The sequence below is a fragment of the Empidonax traillii genome, unplaced genomic scaffold, assembly GCF_003031625.1.
Source record: "Empidonax traillii isolate 1590-97213 ecotype Southwest subspecies unplaced genomic scaffold, ASM303162v1 scaffold477:size924519, whole genome shotgun sequence".
NCBI lineage: Eukaryota > Metazoa > Chordata > Aves > Passeriformes > Tyrannidae > Empidonax > Empidonax traillii.
In genome coordinates this window covers 493996-517912 of record NW_020955670.1, presented here as the reverse complement: position 1 = coordinate 517912, position 23917 = coordinate 493996, and the positions used below count along the sequence as shown (strand labels likewise).

Genomic DNA, 23917 nt, shown 5'->3' with positions numbered 1-23917 from the left:
ATCACAGGCCTTTTTGAGAGCTGGATTAAAATAAAATTAAGAACCTGCTTAGTGTCTGTTCAAAGTCAATACTGTGGCTCTGCTGAGCTGTATAATGGATAGAGGCAAAAGATCAAGTCCTAAAGGAAATGATGTCATACCTTGGCAAAGAGAAAGAATTTGATTATTTACAAAATAGAAGTACCTTACATTTTTACATTTGACCTTATTTCACATGGAAAGTGAATTTCACTGAGAATTTTACCCGATTTTTTTTAATGAGGTGGGAAATTAAATCTGAGCTGGCAACAAAGCTGAGGAGCAGCAGACCTGTTTCAATGTGTTCATCAGTTTGGTGTGTATGAAGAGGGAATTCTATTTATTCTGTGCTATCCCATAATTCAGTGTTTCATCCCAGTGTATGGATTCTGGTAGCAGTATTGCTGTCTGGGTAATAAAATGGCAATCAGGAATCAGGAAAGAAAAAAGATTGTTTCTAAAGCTTTAAATAAGAAGCAGACATTGAGGTCAGGACAGAAGGAGAAGGAGAAGGAGAAGGAGATGGAGGTGCTCCAGGTGCCTGAGCAGAGATTCCCTTGTACCCCATGGTGCAGACCATGATGAGACAGCTGTGGCCCTGCAGCCCATGGAGGTCCATGATGGAGCAGAGATCCACCTGCAGCCTGTAGAGGAGCAGGTGGATACCTGAAGGTGGGTGTGACCCCATGGCTGGAGCAGGCTCCTGGCAGGAACCGTGACACCATGGGGAGCGAAGCCCACGCCGTAGCAAGTTTCCTGGAAGGACTTGTGACCCCATGGGGGACCTACACTGGAGCATTTTGCTCCTGAGGAACTGCACCCCATGGGAGTAACCCACACTGGAACAGTTTGTGAATAACTGTAGACCGTGGAAAGAACTCACACTGGAGAAGTTTGTGGAGGCCTGTCTCCCATGGAGGAACCCCCCACTGAAGCAGCAGAACTCCTCCTCCTCCAGGGGTGGGAAGGAGTGGCAGAGACAATGTGTGATGAACTGACCACAAACCCCATTCCCTGTCTCCCTGCACCACTGAGGGGAAGGAGATGGAGAAAATCTGGAGTAAAACTGAGCCCAGGAAGAAGGGAGAGTAGGGGGAAGGTATTTTAATATTTGGTAATGGGTGGGTGATGTCTCCATGTCCTTCTTGAGCCAGGAGCCTTTGGTTTTATTTTTTTCTCCCCTGCCCAGCTAAGAAGAGGAGGCCTAGAGCGGCTTTGGTGGGCACCTAGGATCTAGCCAGGATCAACTCGCCACAGCAGCACAGCACAGCAAATTAAACTGAAGTCTCTTTATTTGTGATCTGTAGTGATAAAATTACGTTTTAAAGTCCCAAACACAGTGCAAGGCTGGAATATTTTCAGAGCATGGCATGTCATTACACTGTCTGTGGAACAGTAATTACCCAGCAGACAGTAACTGTTCCACACCAGGGTAGGAAGGGCCACCTTTCACTCCTTTTCAGCAGCATCACTCTTTTGTATGAAACATCCATGCAGAAAATCTGAAAGTGGTCCTCTGACCTTGCTGCTTGGGAAGAAGCAGAGTGAAGCAGATGCCCTAAGGACTGAGCAAGGCTCCTGGCATTGCAGTAGCTGAGGTGCCAATGAGATGTGTCGGAAAGATTACAGCCTTGAGGGGCTTGATGCAAGGATATAGGGCACCTCTGATGAATGCGTGGTTCTGGTGCCACACATGGCACACAAAGCTAATGTGCTGGAGGAGTTCCTTCTGGGTGTGAGTTTGTATTGCCTCTGTGCTACCAGGGCCTATGCATTGTGCAACACACCAAGGTGGCGCTTGAGGTGCTTCCTCTGGTGAGATCCGAGGTTGCCACTGCACCTAAGCTGCTCTCTGGTGCCCTTGCTTGCACTGTGCTCGTGGCATCCTCCAGCTTTTAGCTCCCTGTACTTGTACTTGCATGCCTAGGAGCTGCAGCTGACATGAACTTTGCTGCTCCAGTGCTTCCAAAGTGTTTTCTGTGTTCTAACCAAAGTAATTTTATTCTGTATATATGAGCATTTGCATCTGTGCAGTTCAGATATTATTACCTACCTCCTTTCTAAGACACTTTGTGATCTATGGATGAAAATTACTATGTATGAGACATTTTTATTTGAGACCTTTTAAATGAATAATAAATCTTAGAAAGAAATTAAACTGGTTCTTACTTTCAGTGGGAACTTAGTATATTACCCCGATGGTTGTTATCTTTTAATAGTAGCTGTTCTCTTTTAATTCCTAAGTCATCATGTCAAAGCATCCTGTGTTAAGATTGGGTATGTTAACTGAACATCGGCAAACAGACAGAGTTTCTGTAAGTTCATCTTGTCAGAATTCACAAATTGGTTCCTTTTTTAAAGGATTTTATTCCTGTATAAAGATGTGTCAAATTAGCTCTTACAGCCTAGGCATTCCCTCATGTGGGAATTTATAACATTCACATGTACTATGTGTGACTAATTCTAGTATGCAAGAAATGTGATTCCACTTTTGAAAACTGAAATACAACCTTGACCCTCATAATTGCAGGGTGAACCTTGAAAATGTGACATAAATAACATCTCCAAATGTTCAAAAACTGAAAAAAAAATTTAAGACTAGTGTTCATTGCATACAGGGAAATCAAAGATATATAGGCAAGAAAGAATATACAAGAAAATCAAACATATATAGGCATAATTGATTTTTCCCATCAATTTTATTACTTTTGAGGCTTATTCTCTCAATTTGTGAGTCCTGGAATTGATATGACTCCAGTATTTTGTCCCTTTGAAAATTCTAGTCCCATGTCAGACAATCTTTAACTGATTTTTTTTTCTTTAGTCTATCAATTTAAGTTTGAAATGCAATATATTTTGTATGCCAAAAGAAAAGTGAAAGGGGTTTTAACCACAAAATAGAATTCCACATGATGGAAAGCAGTCATTTCATACTTCTACAGATTTGTTTGTCAGAGTTGAATATTGGCCTTATTTTGTCCCTTCTCTAGAAAGTATTTGGCCTCAGCTGGTGTTGGTACATAGAGTTTTTGGAAAGTCTTCAGCAAACCTGTCTGGCTTCCAGGTCTGGTTTGAGGCTTCAGGTTTCTTCATCTTTCCCAGATGCTCAATGTGCCCAGCACTGACTCTGGCAATTATCTAGATCCTGAATTCACTTATTTTATTTTAAAAGCTTTATGGCAGCCGATATGTGAACTGATAAGAATCGTTACTCTAAAATTATTATCTGCTGGATTAGAAATCATCTTTCACCAAATCCATTCCTTTCCCTACACTATTTTCTGTCTTAAGTGACCTGGAGGTTTTTCTGGAAAGGAAAAGCTGTTTTGTCACACTGGCCAGCATTACAGTCACTCCCAAGGACATGCTGTGCAGCAGGAAGCTAGGATTCTGATTCCTCCTCTGGGCAGTTGCATGCCAAGTGGGATATATCATCTTTCATAGAGCGAAATGGAGGAAAGGGCTTTCTTCCTTTGCCCTCTGTGAAAGACAATATACCCCACTGGTATATTTGCTGGAGGAAGTGGGAGGCAGGAGCAGGCAGGAGGGCTGAGAGCTGTGAGAGGGTAAGAGGAGAGCTGGCATCTCCACAGAAACATGGCACTGCTGGGAAGGACAGCCAGGTGCCAGAGACCACAGGAGGGACCTTCCTGAGGAGCCTGTGGCCACCAAGGAAGTTGTGCATTGGTGGCCGAGCTGAAAACAAGCCCAAGAGAGTGGCCCAAACCAACAGTGACACAGCCATGAGAGGGTAGGGGTGTGTTAACACTCCTTTGCTCATATTCTATTTCATTTTGATTAATGGTAGGGCATGTGCAAGTTAACAGAGGAACTATTTTCGTTGTAGTCTTTATACAGATGAAACCTGACATTTGAGCTTGAAGGCCTTTGCTATCTCTGTGAGGTAATTCCTTCAAAGAGATGTCTCAGCAGCTTCACTTCCTCTTTCAGGCTGCCTCACCATCATGTGTCATCTGGAAACTCCTCTGTCTTACTTTCTCTTTCTGCCTCATGTGTCTCAAGAGATAAGGGCCAGAGGAGCTGATGAGACTGAGCAGTGAGGAGCTGGAGGAGAGGGGCAGCGAAACACATTGGAAAAAAGGAGAGAGAGAGAGACAGACCAACAAGACAAATAGTTCTGCTTTGTAGAAAGCAGAAATATTATTGGGTAGCTGTGTTTTGCCATAACAGAGAACATATCATATGCCCTAAAAGATGAATTAATACCAGCAGTAATAAACATAAATGACCTGCAAATTACAATAGTAGGTATGGTTTTGCTTTCAGGTAAATATCTTAGTCATTTTATACTTCCAGCTTTATGAGCATACAAGAGGTGCATCATATTCTCAAACAGCCCAAACACCTCGATTAAATTTGTAGCCATATCAAGGATTACTGTTAAATCCAGTGTCAGTTGATTTGCAAAGACTGGAATGTTCAGTCATATGCAGTTTGGATAATTTTGCATGATAATGTCTAAGAAAGAAGCTATAGGCAAGAGTATATTCAGTAAGTGAACCCATCTGATCAGTGCACTTTCACAGACTGTTTTGCATGTGGGGAACTCTCACTGTCAGAACACACATCTCTTAGCTCAGTTAAGGCTTCAGTAACTTCCATAAACTATTCATAGAGATAGCCTTAGGCAACTGCACATGCTCAAAAAATAAAGGAGGGGTGGCGAAATGTCAACCTGAGAGCATTCATTAAGTTATATAGTAATGGTTCTTTCTAGTGATGGATCAAAGGTAGCATCAATAATCACATAAAAAAATTTGCAGCAAATATAAGAAAGTAAAAATAATGTTTTGCAAACATGCTATTGAAACAAGAGGTCACACTTAAGAGTGTTTGAATTGGAAATGTAGCTGTATAAGCCTGAAAGCTAGTATTTGAATCATCAGTATATGTAAGTATGTTTTTTCAGTTACCCTTTTCCTATTTCACAAGTCATTTTACCATGTATCAGCTTTTTCTTTTCTTTACATTGATCATCTTTGTATGCCTTCTGCTCTGATAGTGGTATCCATTACCTGGGTCCTTACTCTCAATACGTTTTCTTTAGGTAATTTCTAATGAACGTCAAATTGATTCCCATAACTTGATCCCTGGGGAATTGCTGTATAAAAAGTTTGAACATGTCTATATAGGGAGTTTTCCCCCTGATTAGAAACTGTAAGTGCAAAAAGCTAAGATAAAACTATGGTTTAATAAATTAAAAGTGCCAGTACTCCCGTGTTCAGGCTACCAGAACTTTAGATTATGGCAATGCACCTCACATACAGCTATTTGGCAGTTGCAGTTTCCTGTTAAACATCACGCCCCCTCTGAAACATAGATTATTAATATTTATCAATTCCTACATGCCATGGGACTCCTTTGCAGAATAATATGGAAGCTACCATCATCTGATAGTCCTTTGCTGTCAGAGTTTAAATGGTTATGCTTAATTGCTTAATTGGAAGTTGTCAGTGAACAGTATTTTTGGTACAGAAGTCTTCACTTGTTAATTCAGCTCTTTAGTTCTTCATTGACCTTCCCTCTATTTGGGTTCTAAGTTAGTAAAATTTCCTCTGACATTGCACACAGAAAGGGAAGAAAATCATTAGAATTAAGGACTCTGTTCTGTTTCACAGACTGTAGCACTGATGCTGTTACGCTGTTTTGTGACTTCCCCCTTACAGTCTTTCCTCTGCAGTCAAATGGCCTCCAAGGCATTTGATAATTTTAGATCATCTAATGGGAATGTCAGTTTTAGACCCAAGGCTTGTACCTTTTCAAGTATTTTGTGTAAGGCCAAGTAAGGATATCTTTATGTAAAGGACAAAGTTTGTGGGTTTTAAATTGAATAACTCAATAATACATCCTTTCCTTTGTATCTAGCATTTTCAGTGAAACAAGATTTAATGACAGGTTGGGACACAAGCTGAACTTAGTACAGCTTAGTAGAAGCAAGTCAGTAAAACAAAGCAGTTGGTCCTGAGGACCCAGCCCCACACTGCAAAGTTTGTGGGGGCAGTGCTTAGGTTTCGATTTGCTGCCATGGGTCATGCTGCCTTTTGCAGTTGGAGCACTGTTAGCTGATTGCTGAGAGCCTATATTTGCACTCGCTCCATTGTGCCCTCCCAGATTGCTGCAGAACATGAGTACAAACAGGGTGTACGGGTATGGTCTGGAGATACGCCTTGTAAATGCACTCCCAGGGCAAAAATAATAAAATTATAATAAAATTATAATCCAAGTGCATTACAGCTGCTGTATTTGTGAACTGTATCAAATTCATCAAATAACCCACATTATGCACGCAGCTCTGGCTGGCATTAGTGGAAGGATGAGATAGCTCACATCTCCTTTAGCTGCATCCATGTTTGACTGTTGTTCAGCATGAGTGAAGTATGCAAAATTGGTACCCAAAATATCTCGATTATCAACACAGTCCTAGAGCTTACTGTTTTTGGTGCCTTGCTATTGTTCAGGAGCAAGCCATGTGTTTCGTTTTTCCTACACTCTCCTTTTACAAATAGGCTTTGTTCCTGCATTTCATAGTCCTAGAGCATACTCTGGATTGGATCAATAAGACTAATTCAAGACCTTATTTACTAACTGCTGCTGAGCAGATCCCCTCCTATAGATTTATCTTTAAGAGCTTTGTAGAATCTCCAAATCACATAGCGATTCATGACAGCTTCTTCAAAATAAGTATTCTGTATTTTCCCACAGGATTAGAACAAAGAAAATAGCACTGGGACAACAGAAAGTTTACACACATATTAATTATCCTTAAACCAATAGCTTTTCCTTGGTCACATAGGTAAGTATTGCTTGTTTCAAAGCACCCCCTTGTGCAAGCATCGGGTAAGACAAGTTGTACAAGAAGCTTCTCTGGCTCCCTGACACCCTGGTCCCTGGGACATGATCCACATTTTCCATGTCACCCACCACCCTGCTTTGTCTGCCATATTTCCAATAGCTCATTTCCAAAGACCTCCTCAGGTTTCAAACTGCACTACTGAACTTGATCAAACTGGTATAATACAGATGGAGGTAGTCTTCAAACTGTAGGTTCCCGAAAAATTTAATTCTTTGAAAATCTTGTATAAGCGTAGGTAAAGTCCAACTGGAATACTCCCAATATGAATCCTCAAAATGAACCGCTGTGCATAACACAAGAAAGTTCATATGCTGTTGATAAGATTTTTGCAGATACTAGTCATAGTTGAAAAATAGGGTTAAAAATTAAAGGCTGCAAATGAGTCTTCCAAAGTGGCTAATGGTTTCAGTCATTTCGTTCTGGTCTGTCCACCTTGAAATGACTTCACAGAAGAATATCTTTTAAAACCTTGTCTTTTTCCAGAGTTCAAGCTCATCTGGCAGTGTCATAAATTGTGGAGCACAGATAAGAAAACTCTCGAAGTCTTTAGTAATTTTGGAAAATCTTGTCCATGTTATGTAAAATGTTTTCTTATTTTAAAATTATTTATATCATGCTTTTGAAAGGAAACAAACATGCCTTGAAAGCCAGTGATAATTGTGTTTACTTGTCTTAAATCTAATATTTCCATACATTGATTGGGCAATCTCTGTCAATGGCAATGTTCAGATGAACCATTTCCTGACACAAATAGTATACTTTTATTGGGAAGAATATTCTTTTTTGCTTTTTCAAACTTGAATTTTGAAGTGGTTTCATAAATGTTGATGTTTTGTATTACCCCATTCTTTTTCCTTCAGTGCCTATGCTTAGTTTAATAAAAAAAAAAAAAGCATGTTTCCTCTGAAGAGATAAGTAAGGATTTCTGCATAATTCTTGGTGTTTCAGATATTAATTTGATGATCATTTAATTGCATCACAGGAGCTATTGGGTGAAATTAAATTACAAACAGATGAAAGCAGACAATGCATTATAAAAAAAGAAGCTGAGGTATCTGCAAGTGTTTCAAATGCTCCCCAAGGCACCCTACATTGTTCATGCTCCAGAGAACGGAGGCAGCAGTGCCAGAACACAATTTGACACGCAACACTTTTAGCACAAAGGCACCTGACTTCACTGCCTACACAAGCTTTTTCATCTGTAGGATGCATATGTATATATCCTATTAACACCCACATTCCCTGTTTCCTCAACCCATTGGCTCTTGCAGTTCACCTGCATTTGATGTGTCCCTCTTCTCTTTCCTCACACGGTGCATCCTGCTGGCACAATGCCATCCCATACTCTTATTGCTCCCCATATTCATGCCTAAGGCACTGTTGACAAGTCAGCAAAACAAAAGGCTGATAAATTTGGGCACATCGTTCATTTTGTATTGGCATAACTCCTGTGGATTAGCTTAGATACAGTGTTATGTAAATACTGTTTCAGATGCTAGGTGTCTAACAGACTGAGTACATACCTGAAGTTTAGAATTTGAGTCGAGCACACAGTGCCTGTGAAAGGTGATTTTACATTTGTACATACTGGATGAAAAAAAAAAATTAGATGAATCATTTGTGCTACTAGATTTGAAGGCAAAATGAAATACTAATGCGTGAAATACAGATTTTAAGTTGTGATAAGTGCAAATGTAATGCAACTTTAACTGCAGAATTGCTGCTGCTGAGTTCATAAAATACATCCCATAAACAGCTGTTAATCTATTCACTGTTTGTCTCTTAACATTCGTTTAGTAATCAGTTCTCATTTATTCTACATATGGTACAGCTTCCCTTTTATAGCAGCTGCATTTAATGAACAGTTGGAGGCACAAAAGTGTTACAGAAATTATTTTTTAACTATTCTCTGGAATTATTTTTGTATCTGTCACTAAGGACATTTGAATAAAAGAAAAAAAACTACTTAAATATAGAGTAAGAAAGGTGTAGGTGCTCTGTTGTCTTCCTGAACTGGTAATTTGTAGTGGAAGTTGCAGTGAATGCTTTGCACTCTGCTTAGTTCCTTTAGGCAGTTAATTTTCTCTATTTATAATGTCCATTCCCTTTTGTGATTCACTGACGTCAACATGTCAGATTTGATTCATCCTTCGGCTTTGCTCTGTATAATATTAGAGACCTTTAGGTAATGCACTGAGTGAATATCTTGCAGACCTAATAGCCTGAGTGCATTTCAAGATTTTTAGGAAATGACAATTTACTAGATTTAAATTTTTGTCAGGTATTCTGGTTAAATGTGGGTATCAGTGGTCATTAAAACTGATTTGTATGAAGATAATTGCCTTCTGGAGTACTTGTGTTTAAGTGTCATCTTAATTCCTTTTTTTCCAAAAATTCTGATCTTTAACAAGACCATTTTATCCTGGTAAGTGTTCTCTGTTATTTATTCATGCTTCAGCCATGGCCTGCATCCTGGACTAAGTGAAAAATACAACACAAGCTTTTGTTTATAGGAAAGTATAGGTGAGAACATAGCTATGTGCTGAAACTGCTAGCGTTAAGGGCATGATGACGAATACAGCAAATGCCCTTGGATTGGACAGTCCTTTGTCCTTGAGCAGTCTTCACTAGTGACCTTGACCTGCAGCTGTTTCAAGGAGTCTGCGAGTCTGTCAAGTGCAGCAGTGGGCAGAGGCTGTTCATTAGAACTGACTTCTTGAATCAGATGCCATTCCATTCCAGGGAAGGGAGATTTCCAGTGAGTTCCACCCAATTCAGACACAATGACAGGTGGGTTGGAGAGATGATTAAAGAAAGAAACGAGTAATTGCCTAACATTTTACAGACTGCGCAGTGTGAATATTTTGGATATACTGTTTTCAGATGGTTGATGAGTCAAAATAGCTACGAGTTTGATATGTGTCACCAGACACGTAAATAGATAGATACATTAAATTGGCATTTGATGTGCAAATGCTCAGTTGGGAGAAATATATAAATGATGACAGGATGTTTTAGAAAGGACCTCAGGTATTTCTGCAAGTCATTTTCATGGAAGAAGGCTTATCTGTGGGAGAAATGTGGGTTTTTTATAAATTTAACCCTACTAACAGTTTTCCACCTTGTTTTTGTGTGTGTGTCTTTTTCTCTTCTAGTGCCACCTTGGGCCTTAATAGCCATAGCCATAGTTGCAGTCCTATTAATCCTCACCTGCTGCTTCTGTCTCTGTAAGAAATGCTTGTTCAAAAAGAAGAACAAGAAGAAGGGAAAGGAGAAGGGAGGAAAGAATGCTATTAACATGAAAGATGTTAAAGATTTAGGGAAAACTATGAAAGACCAGGTAAAGTACCTCTCCTTTTCGTGAACTTTAGGGTTGCATTTGAAAGTTTCTGTTTTATGTGTCCAGAAAAAGTTGTGCTTGTTGTCTCAGTAGTGGCTTTGTGAAGAGGGGACTGATTGACAGCGTCTTCTTGGTGGCATCACAACAGATGAACCTGGGTGTGGCATCTCTGATGAAGCAGTGAGCAAATTTCCCTGCTCTGTTAAAAAAAACATGAGCAGGCATATAATGACTCATCTGGAATGGGCAAGTTTATCGAGGGTATCCTGCAAAATGAAGCAAATGTGTGCAATATTCACTACAGTGACTTTGACCAGGACCTAGTACAGTGTATATCTTACTAACAGTATTTCTGAACTTACATGAGTAGCTTTGAACTCTAAATCTCTTTTTACACAAAAGTTCATCTGAGAAGGGAACAATACCATAGGGAAAAAAAAAAAAAAGAAAAAAAAGGAGAGTCATAGAAACAAGGAAAAACAACCAAGAGGGGAAAGCACGGGGATATTGAATAGCATGATGTTTGAAAAATTCTTTTTTTACTAGAGGAGTAAACAGAGGAGTAAAGTAAAGGAAACAGGCCATACTTAGATCTGTAAGTCAACTGACTAACATGAAGGAGAAGATTAGTACAATGCCCTTTGAGAGCATCATCATTTTCATAAGGGCAGAAAAACTTGTCCTTCAGATCTACCTCATGCAAGAGAAGCAGAAGGTTGCAGGACCTAATACTCAGAGCTGCAGACTTGACTAATATGTTCCTGAAAGAAAATAAAGCTTTTTATTGACAGGGTTTTAGCATTGCCCTTCGGGGAGCAAACTCCTGGAAATAAGCAGCAGAATAAGGAAATAAATATGAAGTATACATTTGTCCTCATAGCTTACAGATTTCCTAAGCTAAGAAAACAAAGGGCTATATTTTTCAAACAGGAAGTGCTGAAGGAATTTAGAGAACTGCATTGCAAACCCTTGTAAGTAGAAGCCAGTTAACTGTAAGGATATTGCAATATCTGTGCTCCCAAGACTTCTGGTGAAGTTGAGCTAAAGCAATGCAGGAACGATTACCCAGACAGAAAGAGAGAATAAAGGCATGACCAAGAATAAGATAAGCAGTTCCATCCACAAGTTGGGATCTAGTGTAGAAGAAAGCTGGGCTGAAGGTAGGTTGATTAGTCAAAGCTGGGAACTTGAGGACTAGGGCTGGCTGATCAGGGACAAGATCCAAGAAGAGAAGCTTGGAGTACAGTACCTAAAGAGGCCCATGGAGCAGTTCACAAAAGTGGTGAAATGCCACTGTTCAGTGATGGAAAAGCCACCAGTGTGGCTCATCAGCCAGTGTTAAGAGTCCTGGAACAGGTTAGCATTCTCCGGGCATGTAGTATGTAATAGGGGAAGAGCAAAATCAGGAGAGTAGATGAGGAAGCCTTACAAACCTGATGAGGAAGCCTTACAAACCTGATGACTACCTGCAGCTGGGTCACATGAGTAGAGTCAGAAAGGAGCTCAGATAAGGGGAGGAAAATAATGGATAAATTTTTGAAGTGTATAGAGTTATCAGAGCTATTTTCAGGTTCAATTATGAGACAAGAGGACAAAGACTGAACATGGAGACCCTTGCATCTTCATTGCCAATGGAATATTTCAGATAGTCTCCTGGTGTGCAGTTTCAACCTTGGTTCCTCCTGGAGAGAAGATGCTCTGTGCGCCACACTGGTATACTGAAGTGTGTGACATCAGCACAAGACAAATTCACAGCTGAAAACTACCTCCTCAGTACACAAAATCACTAATGTAGATGGAGCTATTCCAAGGATAGAAAGATTAGTGAGGCCGAGCTCAAAAACCATCGGAGTAGAAATTTTGAGTTTTCCCTTGAAGAAGGTATTATACTGGATTTTTTTTCTCCATATTATGAATGTGAAATGAATTCCTTGTCTTAAAGCCCTTTAATTTAGCATTCATAGATTCCCTGTATTTGATTTACTTTGTTCTGAGATATTTTGTAATTGTGAGATATTACCCCCTCATCAATGCATAGATCATCACTTGTTGGGTTATCCTAGGCTACTGTTAGCCAGCTCCTCCAATTGAACCAAGAATAACTTGAAGAAATGCTTTGATTATGCTTGTGGAAAAATGCCTTGAAAACTTCGTTATGTTCTGCTAATGATAACAAACCTAATACTTTTTCATAGGAGAAATAATGTGTAATTTGTTGATTGATATATATATGTGGAATTTGTTCCATATCATGTGAGGTCATTGTTGTAGTTATAATATATTAAGTGTTTTTAATTATATTCATTAGCACCTGGATAAATGACCATGGATTCTTGGAAAATAAGTATTTCACATGGAAAATTACATGATGTAATTAATACTGAGTTTCATTTGCATCTTTTTCATAGGAACATTTGATAAAAAGCTGAATTCTGTGTCTCTTGTCTACAAAGAGAGCTCACACTTTGCAGTGTTGTACAGATATGTATTTTGATTCCATTCAAAATACACTGTATAGTTATTCAAACCTACTTTTGCTGAGACATTTCAGGATTTAACTAATATGATTTGTTTTGAACAGTCAAACCTAAGAAGGTTAGATTCTCAGTTGATGAAAATGTCAGACCTTTAATAAGTAGTTCAGCAACTCTCCAGCCAACTTTCTTCATTGTCTGAGATTTCAAAACCAGACTTCTTAAATTAACACCTTAAATTCATTCCTAACAGTCTGACAGTATACATATTTTGACTAGGTATTCAGTAACTTTTACCCACTTAATTCTTAAAGCAACATTTTGGCTATCATTTTTTGTCCATATGAAGGATTTTTTATTCTAGGTTAATCTTGATTTATCAGTGCAAGTTTTAATTTACCTGGCTGAACTCAGTGCAATGCTAATGTAACACATTTCAGTTAAGAGAACTGAAGCACTTTAAAGGCTCTGGTATAAAATAGAAAATGGAGTATCAAGAATGCCTTTTAGCTATTCAAAGAAGCAAATTGTTAAAAAAAGTAATTGAAGATCAGGATGTAAATCTAATGCCATTATAAAGGGCAGTGTACGGTACCAAGTATCTGAAATGTTGTCAAAAAACAAACAACTTACTTCAGTCATTGTTAGGCCTGAACCTGCAAGTGTGAATAACCTTCTGCCTTCAGCTAAGAGTGCATAATAACAGTTGATAAGCACTTGGGATCTTGCAGGATCCTAGTTCCCCTGGGACACAAAGTTGAAAGGGAGTGCCATTTGGTAAATTGAAAGCATCAGATCCTGAAAATACATAATTTTTATCTTAATCTGGATTTGTTTGTCAAAGAGAACTTCTGACCTACATTTACTCATGTGCACCTGCACATCTGTGCCAAATCATTATAGAGCCATGTAGCTTGACATAATTGAAGATCCTTTTGACATACAGTCAGTCAGCTCAAAAGTCACACATGATAGATATTACAGAAAGGGGGAAAAAAATTTTGTCTCTTAGAATACTTGTGATTCAAAACATCCACTGCCCTGAATACAGCTTTAGATGAGAAACTGTTTTCATGTGAAGATTATGAACAAATGTAGCTGAGGTAGAGTGATAGGTGAGTTTAAAATAAGTTTAAGTTTTCAGTCTTGAGACCCATTTACATTCCGAGCAAGACTAACTTTTTCAAGTAGAGTATGTAACTACACCAAGGGCCACTGGGAGGATTAGATTCCTTCTAGTGGAGGATTAGATTCCTTCCAGGGGAGGCAAATTGTTAGTGAATGTACTACTATATAAAGGTCATTTCTCCATGTTTTTTACTAATGTTTGTGTGTGGATGTTTTAATTTTTATTTCTTCCTCCTATGTCCTCCTTGTCTGTGTTTGTGTCTCATGACTGTTCTGGATTGTCACTTGCGGTAGGTTTATTTTGATATTTGGACACACCTAGTCTAAAGCTCTCATAGTCTTCTGACAACTCTGTCTCCTTAGCAGAGATGTGTATGTAGTAGCTTTGATACAAACATCAAAAGGCTGAACTAAATTGATTGGGCATTATTTGATTGGGTGTGTATTTGGGGGCAAGCTAGAGTAAGGTGAAAGAAAAAAGGTTGTCATTCTTTCTATGATTAAAATATTAATTCAACCTGTACCAGAAAGCTCAAGTTTAAAATTGATCAGCACATAAAAATAACTTGCTAATTTTATTTTCTTTTTTTTTTTGTATAAATGTCACCATATCAAAAGTAGACAAAAGCAGTGTGTATTTTTACTGTCTTAGTTTCTAAGTGTTGCTAAAATAATTGCTACTTCACGAAACTTCCTCTGGGCTCTCACATTATCTCAATACAGTGCCCACGCAGTAAGTTCTTAGTGCTCCATACCAAACTCTTTTGAGTGGTTTTAGTTTGAGATCTTCCCATCACAGTTTTCATCTTTAGAACTTTCCAGTCTCTACTAATGCCCCTTGTGGTTCCCACTACTCTTTTTTTTCAGGGTTAAAAAAATAAACCCCTGAACACCCAGCTCTAGAGACACTAAAATATCTGCTGATTTATTTGTTCTGAATTTAATATATTGGTGCAGCAAAATTCTTGCTTAGCCTGTGGGCTAAGGAAAGGAATAGACGTAATGATTTCAGTCATGAACAGCAGCACTGAGAAATTACTAAAATTTAGCCGTCTTGCTTGAAGAATAATTGTTGTTCTCTGAACATTTTATTAGGGCACAAAGCATTTGTGGAAAAGGAGATTTAATAGCTCAACCCTTTCTCATTGCATCAGGCTAAAACACTGTCACTAGTGAAAGATTTTTGGCTTACGAGTGTACCTGTTAGGTGAAATAGGAGATTTGGGATTAGGTGTATGTACTACAGCCTGGAGTATGAGGAGTATATTCTTGGCTCTGCTGACTTACTGTGGCCTTCAGTCTGCCACATGACTTCTCTGAATGTTTATTTTTCCTTTACATAGGCCTTTCTTTTTCATCGAGGTTATGTACTAGTTTAATCAGAATATTCTGATTAATATTCCTCTATTAATAGCAGGTGTTATAAAGTGATATGACTGTGAGAACTGCAGTTGTACCTAACCTAACTTCAATATATAATGGTTTTCTAAGACTAATTCACCTTATGATTCTAGCTGTTGATCAAAAAACACCCTTGCCCTCATGGAGTCAAAACATGGAAGAAACAAACTTGTTAATGTTAGGTGCCTGAAATATTTCAAAGTAGTGTGCATTTACCCACCAGCGTGAAGATGATAGCCAAACTTAACTCAGTAAAATCCACACTGACATCTAGAGAGCCTAGATTTTGCTTGAATGAACTCAAGCCTTTATTGCCAGAAATAATCCAAGAGGATCTTTCTGAGGATCTGGAGCTCTGTTGCTGGCAGTGGTCTTTTCTTCTGCAGTGTTTGCTTGTCTGCTTGTTTGTTTTCCCAGTTGAATGCCTAGAGAATAGTGAGTGTATTTATTCCACGGTGCCACCTGTCTTGGTATCAGCATGCCAGTTCCCATTTGTTGGCATCTTCAGCCCATGCTGACATTAATGCTCACTGTGGCTTATCCACAATGCAGTGACACATCCTAATTCACACTCAGAAAGACAATGTGTGCTGCAGAGCCACTACAGTGTAGAAAGTTAGTTAGAAACAATGGGGACAAGTCTTGCTTAGAAAACAAGCCCAGTACATATACTGTGGCAGTCAAAATGAACTGACTGAGTCCCGTTTTACATTAATTCAATTTCAGGTTGACCAATTGTCCTGTTTTTTCACCTGACTCAGAAAACAACTGTGCAGTATGCATAAAACTTCCTGAAAAATGTGAAAATAACATGTTTATAAATATAAAATATTATCGATGAGCGTTTGTGTACTGTAAACAGGTTTTCTGTTAAACGCTTTTGAGACTTGGATTTATATTAGACTTCAGAAGCCTGAAAATATGGAAGCAATAGCTGTGAGACAAAAGAGGGGCTTATTTGCATTCCTGTCTCTTCCTCTCAGTCACTCCCAAGAAAACACAGGAGCTTGCTTTGTGTGCTTCCTGAGTTTGTTTTTCCTTTTTTATTTAACTTTTTTTTTTTCTGTAAATTAATTAATTTATTACTTCTCTGGTAACCTATTGTACTGTTAGGATTATATGAAGAAACAAATCCTGTGCATTTTCTTACATGTCTTGTTTCTATACTGAAGGTTTGAATGAAGCTTCCATTGTCAAGGGCATTTCTTGTGTTCTCTTGACTAGCAGCCCGTATTTTGAGTTCTTTATTCAAGACCAGAGCCTGCAGGCTCCTAATGAGTAGAGTCTAGGAAATATGCAATTAGTCCCTAAATTAAGTGATTTGAATCCCGCTCTTGAGACATTTTCCTATATCCACAGACTGCATGGAGAACTAAACTCCTACGCTAAGTGTCTGAAGTTAGTGGGTATGCATAACCTACAACAGGAACAGCAGTTCATATCAATGAGGTATGCATTTCAAATGTATATGTACACATTTTAATGAGGTATATATTAAAAAAAAATAATTCAAAGTTAAATATTTGGGAATATTTAATAATAAATTAATAATAACTATGAATAGCAAAATAACTTTCAAGCATGAGAATATCAGATACTTGATAAAATCCTATTTAGAGGATGGTCAGAGCATTATCTTATCTCTTTTTAAGGAACTAAGCCAAAAGACAGGGCTGTGCCAACTTTTTCTCCACAGATCAATGTGGCACTCCGTAAATCATGTCTGGCTATATTTAGGTTAATTTTCACTGTTAAATAGATGTAGTCCTAGTTATGTAGTATGACAGATTTCTCAAAGGTAGTATTCTGAGTGGTCCTTCCCTGTCAAGGAGCCAGCTCTGTCCCAAAGCATTCTTCCATCTGGCCTGCTGCCGTTCATTTGAGGAGGATGAAGAACAATTGATGGAGCAGTATGCACTGGCCAAGCAGCCTAAATCTGCCTCCTACTCACAGCCTGCTGCTCAGCACAACCCAGCACTGCCTGCCATATGGAAGGTGGGGGCAGAGCATGGCAGCATGCTTGCAGAAAGGCTTACTGCATTTAGTTCATACACATGGGCCCTGCTTTCAAAGCAGAGCCCTGTCCCACAGGATGGACTTCCAAAATAGGCTCCCAGACTGAGATCAGGTTCATCTTTTTTCAGCCAACACTGGCTACAAGAAAAACAGGTTGATTTGTGAGCTTAACATCTCTGACTTAAACATATGTATTCATATTTGACATTGAACACCTCCAGCATTTTCTGTATCCTTCTATTGCACCAGAATAAGTTAGTATTTTAGTACCCAACAATTCAGTAAGCTTTTAAGCTGAACATGATGACTTCATGTCACAGGGCTCCTAAAGAAATAAAGTCTTTTGAATAACCCAACAGACCATTTAAAAACTGTATAACAAGCAATGAAGTAATGTCAAGGCATTGCATGCTGAAACCAGCAGGGTTTTGCTCCTTCTGTGCATCAGCGTGGCCCACGGCTGGTGTGTGAAGCCAACATTATTACAAATGGCAAAGTAGATTTCACAATGACCCAAGCCTGGCTCAGCCACTGGAAACCCAGGCACAACATGCCCCTTGAATTAATTCATGGAGAGAAAGCAGATGCTGAATGAATGAAATGTTGCCTTTCCTTCTGAGGGACTCTGATAAAGAACATGTTACAATTGCAGGCTTTTCTGCTTTGTGAGAGAGCATCAGACAGGAATTTTTGAAGGCTTTTATTTTCCCTCAGGATAAAAATCGGCCAGATGAGAATTATGGTGTTCTTGAATGTGAAAGAAATTGATGAGGGGCACCACCATTAGTGGTAATGCAATCATTCCTAGGTGTGGAGGAAAAATTGCCTTTCTGATAAATTCATTGTTGGACATGGCACAGAACATTCTTGCTACAAAATCATATTGTTTTCTTCTATTCAGCTCAGCAGGCATTGCACAAACCTGAGGACTGGGCATCATTCACGTTAAAAATATATCCCCTTCACCATGTGAACAAAAGGAGTGATGAATGGGGCAGGGGGAGACAGAACTCAAGACAGCAGGATGCACCATGCAACAAACAAACTTAAAGGCTGCAGTCAGTGTTTTGTTTTCCTTCCCAGTGTCTCTCTTTTCTGCTTACTGGTAACTTCCTTAAAAGCACGGAAGGAACACTAAAAACTGTTAATGAAAGCATTTCTTTACATATAACAGTGAAAGACACTATGCATTTTAATTAATTTGTGACATAAATTAGTCATTGACTAGACATAAATATGATAACTGAGACCAGAATCAAATTCCAAAGTACACCTTTGTGGGTCTTTGCATCCTCTTGGAGACTCAGACATGTTTGTGGCCTCTGCCTCTCTCTTCAGGAGGCAAGGAAGTACACTTGCTCCCCCAGCAGCTGTTACATGAGTCTTCTCCCACTTTGCTTTCCTGAAGCTTCTGCACACGTGGTATCTGGAGGCAACCAGCAGAGCAAGTGTGCAAAAACCCTTTCAGACACTCCCATTTTCTACACGTAATTTAGGGACAGATTAAATGAAAGTGTACATAAAGTTGATTTAAGCCCCAGAATCTCTTTTCTGTTTTGTGGTCGATAGTAGTAGGGTAGACACAGTGGCAAGGTGCAGGGGTTTTGGTGGAACTCAGCAAGGAATGTTTGCAGTGTCAGGAGGCAGTGTCACTGGAGACTTGTCGGTGAGGGGAATAAGAGGGGGACAAAACCCAGGAATGTAAAAACCCACTGAAGGATGTGGAGTTTGCAGAGCTGCAATTACAAGGAGTTTTGGGTTTCCTTTCCTTTTTTAATGCAAAAGATGCATTAATCTTTTGTTGTGGAAGAAACAACCGGCAGACTGAACAGTGGATCCTAGATTGCTGTAATGTAGCCCTTTTTGTTATAAGAATCATTGTGGAGTAGATGAGCTTGAAAACAATTAACTAAATATGGCACAGAAAAGAGAGTCCTAATGCCATACGTAGATTTATGTCTGCCCCCTTGGTTAGAACTAGTTCACATAGTTCATTCAAATATAGATTGAGAGGTGGTTCAAAAATTAATTTTGTCTTCCAGGTCTAAGAAAACATTTATTGTATATTATGTGGCTCTGTTACAATCCCTGGCACAAAGTAACTTTTGCCACTTGCTGATTACATTAGATGCAGATATATCATCTTGTAATAGTTGTACTAGATTAACACTTTTTTTTGTACATTTCTACATCTGCTTACCTATAAGATACATTTTCAGATACTTATACACATGTGAAAGGATATAGATGTTTCACTATTGTGTGTTTCTGTATATGTTATGCAGAAATGAAGAAACCATTTAAGTGAGATTCAGCAGTCATCTCAAATTAGAAGAGATAAACCTGGTCTCCAGCACGATGCAATAATGCATTTCCATGCTATGTATTTCACAGAAAAAGCATTTAAAATGTCATGAAGTTAAAGGAAATACTAGGAAAGGCAAGGCTTATGTTTCTCTGCATCTAAATCCAGGCTTTCTGATTACAGTTTATCAGTTGAAGAGGAACTGAGGAAAAAGCTGGTTTATAATTAAAAATATTCTGTTGTTTCTAAAACAAATAAAATATAGCTGCTTATTTTGATTGTAGCAATACATCAGTAAGACACAATATAGTGTGTTACAGTGTGCTATAAATTGAGGGTTGCAGTACTATTCTATTAAATATTGATCTTTCAGAGAATCTCAATACAAAATTAAAATCCCTCTGGGGTGTTTCAAGTACTTTGAAGCAATCCAATTCTTCTTCCTCTTTGAAACTCAGCAGCTGAATCAAACATGAGAAACTCCCGTGCTTCCTTTGACTCAACTTCTTCTTCTTAAAGCATTGACCTATAGTCTGAAAGCAAATTTCTCTCTTGACAGTAAAAACTGTTATTTACATACTGCTGTAGAGATAATAATTTGTCATTTCTTCCCCCATGCCACAACTTGTTCATATCCAAACACTATTTCTTTCTTAGTGTTTTTCTTTGCAGTTCAGTGTTTCTGAGTCAAGGTCAAGAAGAATCATGTAGCTCCTCAGCTGATGTCAGTAACATGCAGTGTTTTCCATCTCCTCTGGAAATAGCTTTCACCTTCCAATAGGCTTCTCATAACCTGTGGAGAAGAGTTTCTCAGCCATACAGTGTTTTCTGCCTGCACTTCAAAACTCCTTTGCAAGAGGGATGTTAGCTTTCTATTATACATTCCATAGTCAGAGTAAGAACTTTTTTCACTTTGATTTACCCACCAGTCTGTCATCTCCTGGACTCATCAGCTTTGCAAAAGAGTATATAGCTCTCCTAGAGAGTGTGGATATATACTATTGGCTTGATGCAGCGGTTACAAATTCCATATACCTAGAAATTAGCATATAAGGTTCTTTTTGCATTCTCATTTTTATTCCTCAGGAATGGACAAAAAAAAATCCTCTCAAAAAAATCCAGGTCAAAAGTAGATGGAACAGCAGAAGGTCCAATACTTATCCCAGAAACAATAGTATACTGGAGCTGGATGTCAGTCTTTTGTCATGGAGTCTTCCTTTAGGACATTACTGGTATAATTCAGAGCAGTGGATCTTGGAGTTAACATCCCACCCTGACTTACAGCTTTCTGTTGTCTCCAGGCTCAGATAAATCTGGTTGCTTCAGTTGGACTGAGTCACATCTTCTTTCTGTATGATCACAAAACCTTAAGGTTATTTTTATTACCAGTGAAAGCAAGGGTGTTTGGCATAATCACATCACTCGATATCCTGAAAGTCCCACATATGGTCTGTCAAAGAGCCTGTCAGTTTTCAAGTGTCTCAACACTTCTTGTTGAACTAACAAAAATGTTGTGCTACAGTCAGGGAACCTGCCAGCAGCTCAGCTATTAAAATGTCTCAAACCAAATTTCATTTCAGGCAATTCAGCCCTTCCAAATAGAAATGGTTTAGTTCAAAAAGGATTACTCTTCCAGTCTCACAGGTGATTCTCATCCACTACCAACCTTCCCCACCAGTCTCATCCAGGTACACTGTAATTTATGTTCCTAGTAAAAAGTCAATCATTTACTCACATTCAGATATTTACCTGAGACCCAGCGCCTCAACTTACGTAAATCAATGCTGTTGCATTGATTTCAGTTAAACTGTGCCAGCAGAAGTTCTCGCTTGTTTCGAAAAGCAGAGAAATAATTGCTTAATACCATACAGTTTTGAGTCTGACCTTTTGAATTTAGATCTGGTTTCTGAAAAATAGCATTTTCTACTTCAGAGATCAATCTTTCTTCTTTCCAACCCCACACAACTGTTGCATGGCCCCTGCTGTGTTCAGGACTGAGTGACAATGTTAATGCTTTCACATTCATTCTTTCTTCAGCCACTATTAGCATGCATATAGCTACTTTCTGGACTTGCTGTCTCTTCAGATAAAGAGTCCCAGCTGCAACCCGTTGTTTAGAAATGCTGTATGTTTCTAAAAGCTATATCACATTGTGAAAAAGAGAGAATAAATCTTATTCTGGCGCTTAGTAGTCTTGTTTGTGCAAGCAGAAGCTCCATGTAGAAAGAACTTTCATCCAGATAGGGGTGTTATAGACAAGCATACTGTTTACTATAACATGCAAATAACAATTCTGCAATTGGGGATGAATGCTAAGTATTGATTCTTTGTTTTGAAACTCACAACTTTGCTTTCACATTTTCCACAATTTTTTGCTATTCGTGTCATCACTTTTGCCCATTTTTGGTTCTTACTCAGGTAAAAATGTGCTGGAATAAGGTCTATGTAGTTAGGTATTGTTCATATGATTTAATAATTGTATCAATTACCTTTTCCACAGTGCAAATACTTCTGCTTTCTGGTACAGAAAAAAAAATATCATTTAGTATTTTAATTATATATAAAATCTAAGATAACTGAGGTATCCTTAAAAAATAAAAGGGGGTTATGCCATAGACAAATATATAAGCCGTTCTGTATTTCTTTGTATTTGTTTCTTAGCAAACTAAAATCAACTTGCAATCAATTTGGTTCAGCCAAGCTTTATAGTGAGAATGAATAAAAAGGAAATTGGTCTCGGGAGGGAGGGAAAAGGAGGAACATGCATTTGCTAATGGCATGGTAGAAACTTTGCTTCCATATTCATTCTAAATAAACATGAAAAATGTTTGGCATATGATTGTAGGAAGAACTCATCCACAGCACATGCTCTTGATCATAGTAGTCTTACAGAAACATGTTGCGAAATGCAAACAATTCACAGCATGCACAACCAGGTTTGATGTTGCCAAGATATTCTTAAGTTGAATGAATGCGTGACTTTGCTTATTTGATAGCATGTTTGCCTCCTTGTGCCTCTGTAAGAGCCAGTTTGAGCCCAGAAGAACTTTTTTTTTTTTTTTTTTAAATTGAGATGATATTTTGTTTCTACTTTCAGGTTTTATAACAATCGTTGCTTGTTATAGTCCAAGGAGCTTTCTTCCTACTTCCATTGCTTGCTTGCTGATTTATAATGTCTTCTTGAGCAACCCAGAAAGTATTAATATATATGTAAACTGCATATTTGAATTTCTGCTGTCATGCTTGCTTTTAATGGCTTTAAAATAGATTTGAGCACAGCATCTATTTTAAACTGGTACTTAACAGCTTGCCTCATTTATGAATATTACATTCCTTCTTTCTAGGCTCTTAAGGATGATGATGCTGAGACTGGGCTGACTGATGGGGAAGAGAAGGAAGAACCCAAAGAAGTTGAGAAGCTAGGGAAAATCCAATATTCTTTGGATTATGACTTCCAAAACAATCAGGTTTGAAGCAACCAATTTGTAATATTTCATTTCTATGTGTGCAAGGGGAGAATGAAGTAATACATTTAGTTACAGTAGATGTTTCTGAAATCCTTGCTGCTTGCACAGAGGGAGAAAGCAAGACAGAATATTCATTACAGAGGTACTACTAAATAGATATTGAATGTACTTGGAGATTGTGTTACACCTGTAATCAAAAACTGAAGACACAGTTTTATCTCATGGTTATTAATAACTTTTATTAAGACATCACCAATCAATGTCCACTCACATTACATTATGGAGTGTACATGCAGAAACTAAAATGTAGCTTCAGCCTTCAAGTATTTAAAATGTAAGCAAACATAGATGGAAGGAAAAAGAGGGACGTAAAGGTAAGTTGATTCACTATGTGTCTTTTAGCAAGTTGGAATAAAACTTCAAATAAACAGGTCAGTACCCAAAAAAAAACCTCAGGACAGTTGAACCAGAAGTTAAGGACTGATACTCCTTCACTACCCTGCTCTGAAGCTGGTAAGACCAAACTTTGGCATAATTACCCAAGTTTTCAGAATAAATAGATACTGTAATGTGATGTAGACTTAACATCGACCTACTTAGCAGGTCTGGCCACATCCTGAACTAGCTCATATTTAATTCCCCTCCCTGGCCTCTTTGCAAAGGATGACTTTTGTCAATTATACCATTTCACAGCCTTACATTAAAATTCACAGTGCTTTGGTACAGAGTACATCAGCACTTCTTAGTTCTTCACTTCTGCTGCGTATCTTTCAGTAAACTTGAGAGCACATACCCTGCATTTCATTTTTTGACAATTTCAATCAAAACCACATAATTCTTCCTTGTTTAGGGAAAGAAATTACTATTAAACTTAAATCCCAGTTATTTTTTATT

At 38.4% G+C, this 23917-nt stretch overlaps 1 protein-coding gene across 3 annotated transcripts in view; it reads left to right on the top strand.

Annotated features, from left to right (window-relative positions):
- Positions 1–23917, top strand: part of SYT1 (synaptotagmin 1) — a 357422-nt gene that overhangs the window by 250678 nt on the left and 82827 nt on the right. For 2 of the 3 annotated variants that reach the window (XM_027896088.1, XM_027896087.1), the window contains 2 exons: positions 10048–10232; positions 22901–23023. In XM_027896088.1, the coding sequence (XP_027751889.1) occupies positions 10048–10232; positions 22901–23023 (308 nt within the window). The remainder of the gene's footprint in view (positions 1–10047; positions 10233–22900; positions 23024–23917) is intronic. The other variant, XM_027896089.1, reaches the window with a different exon arrangement.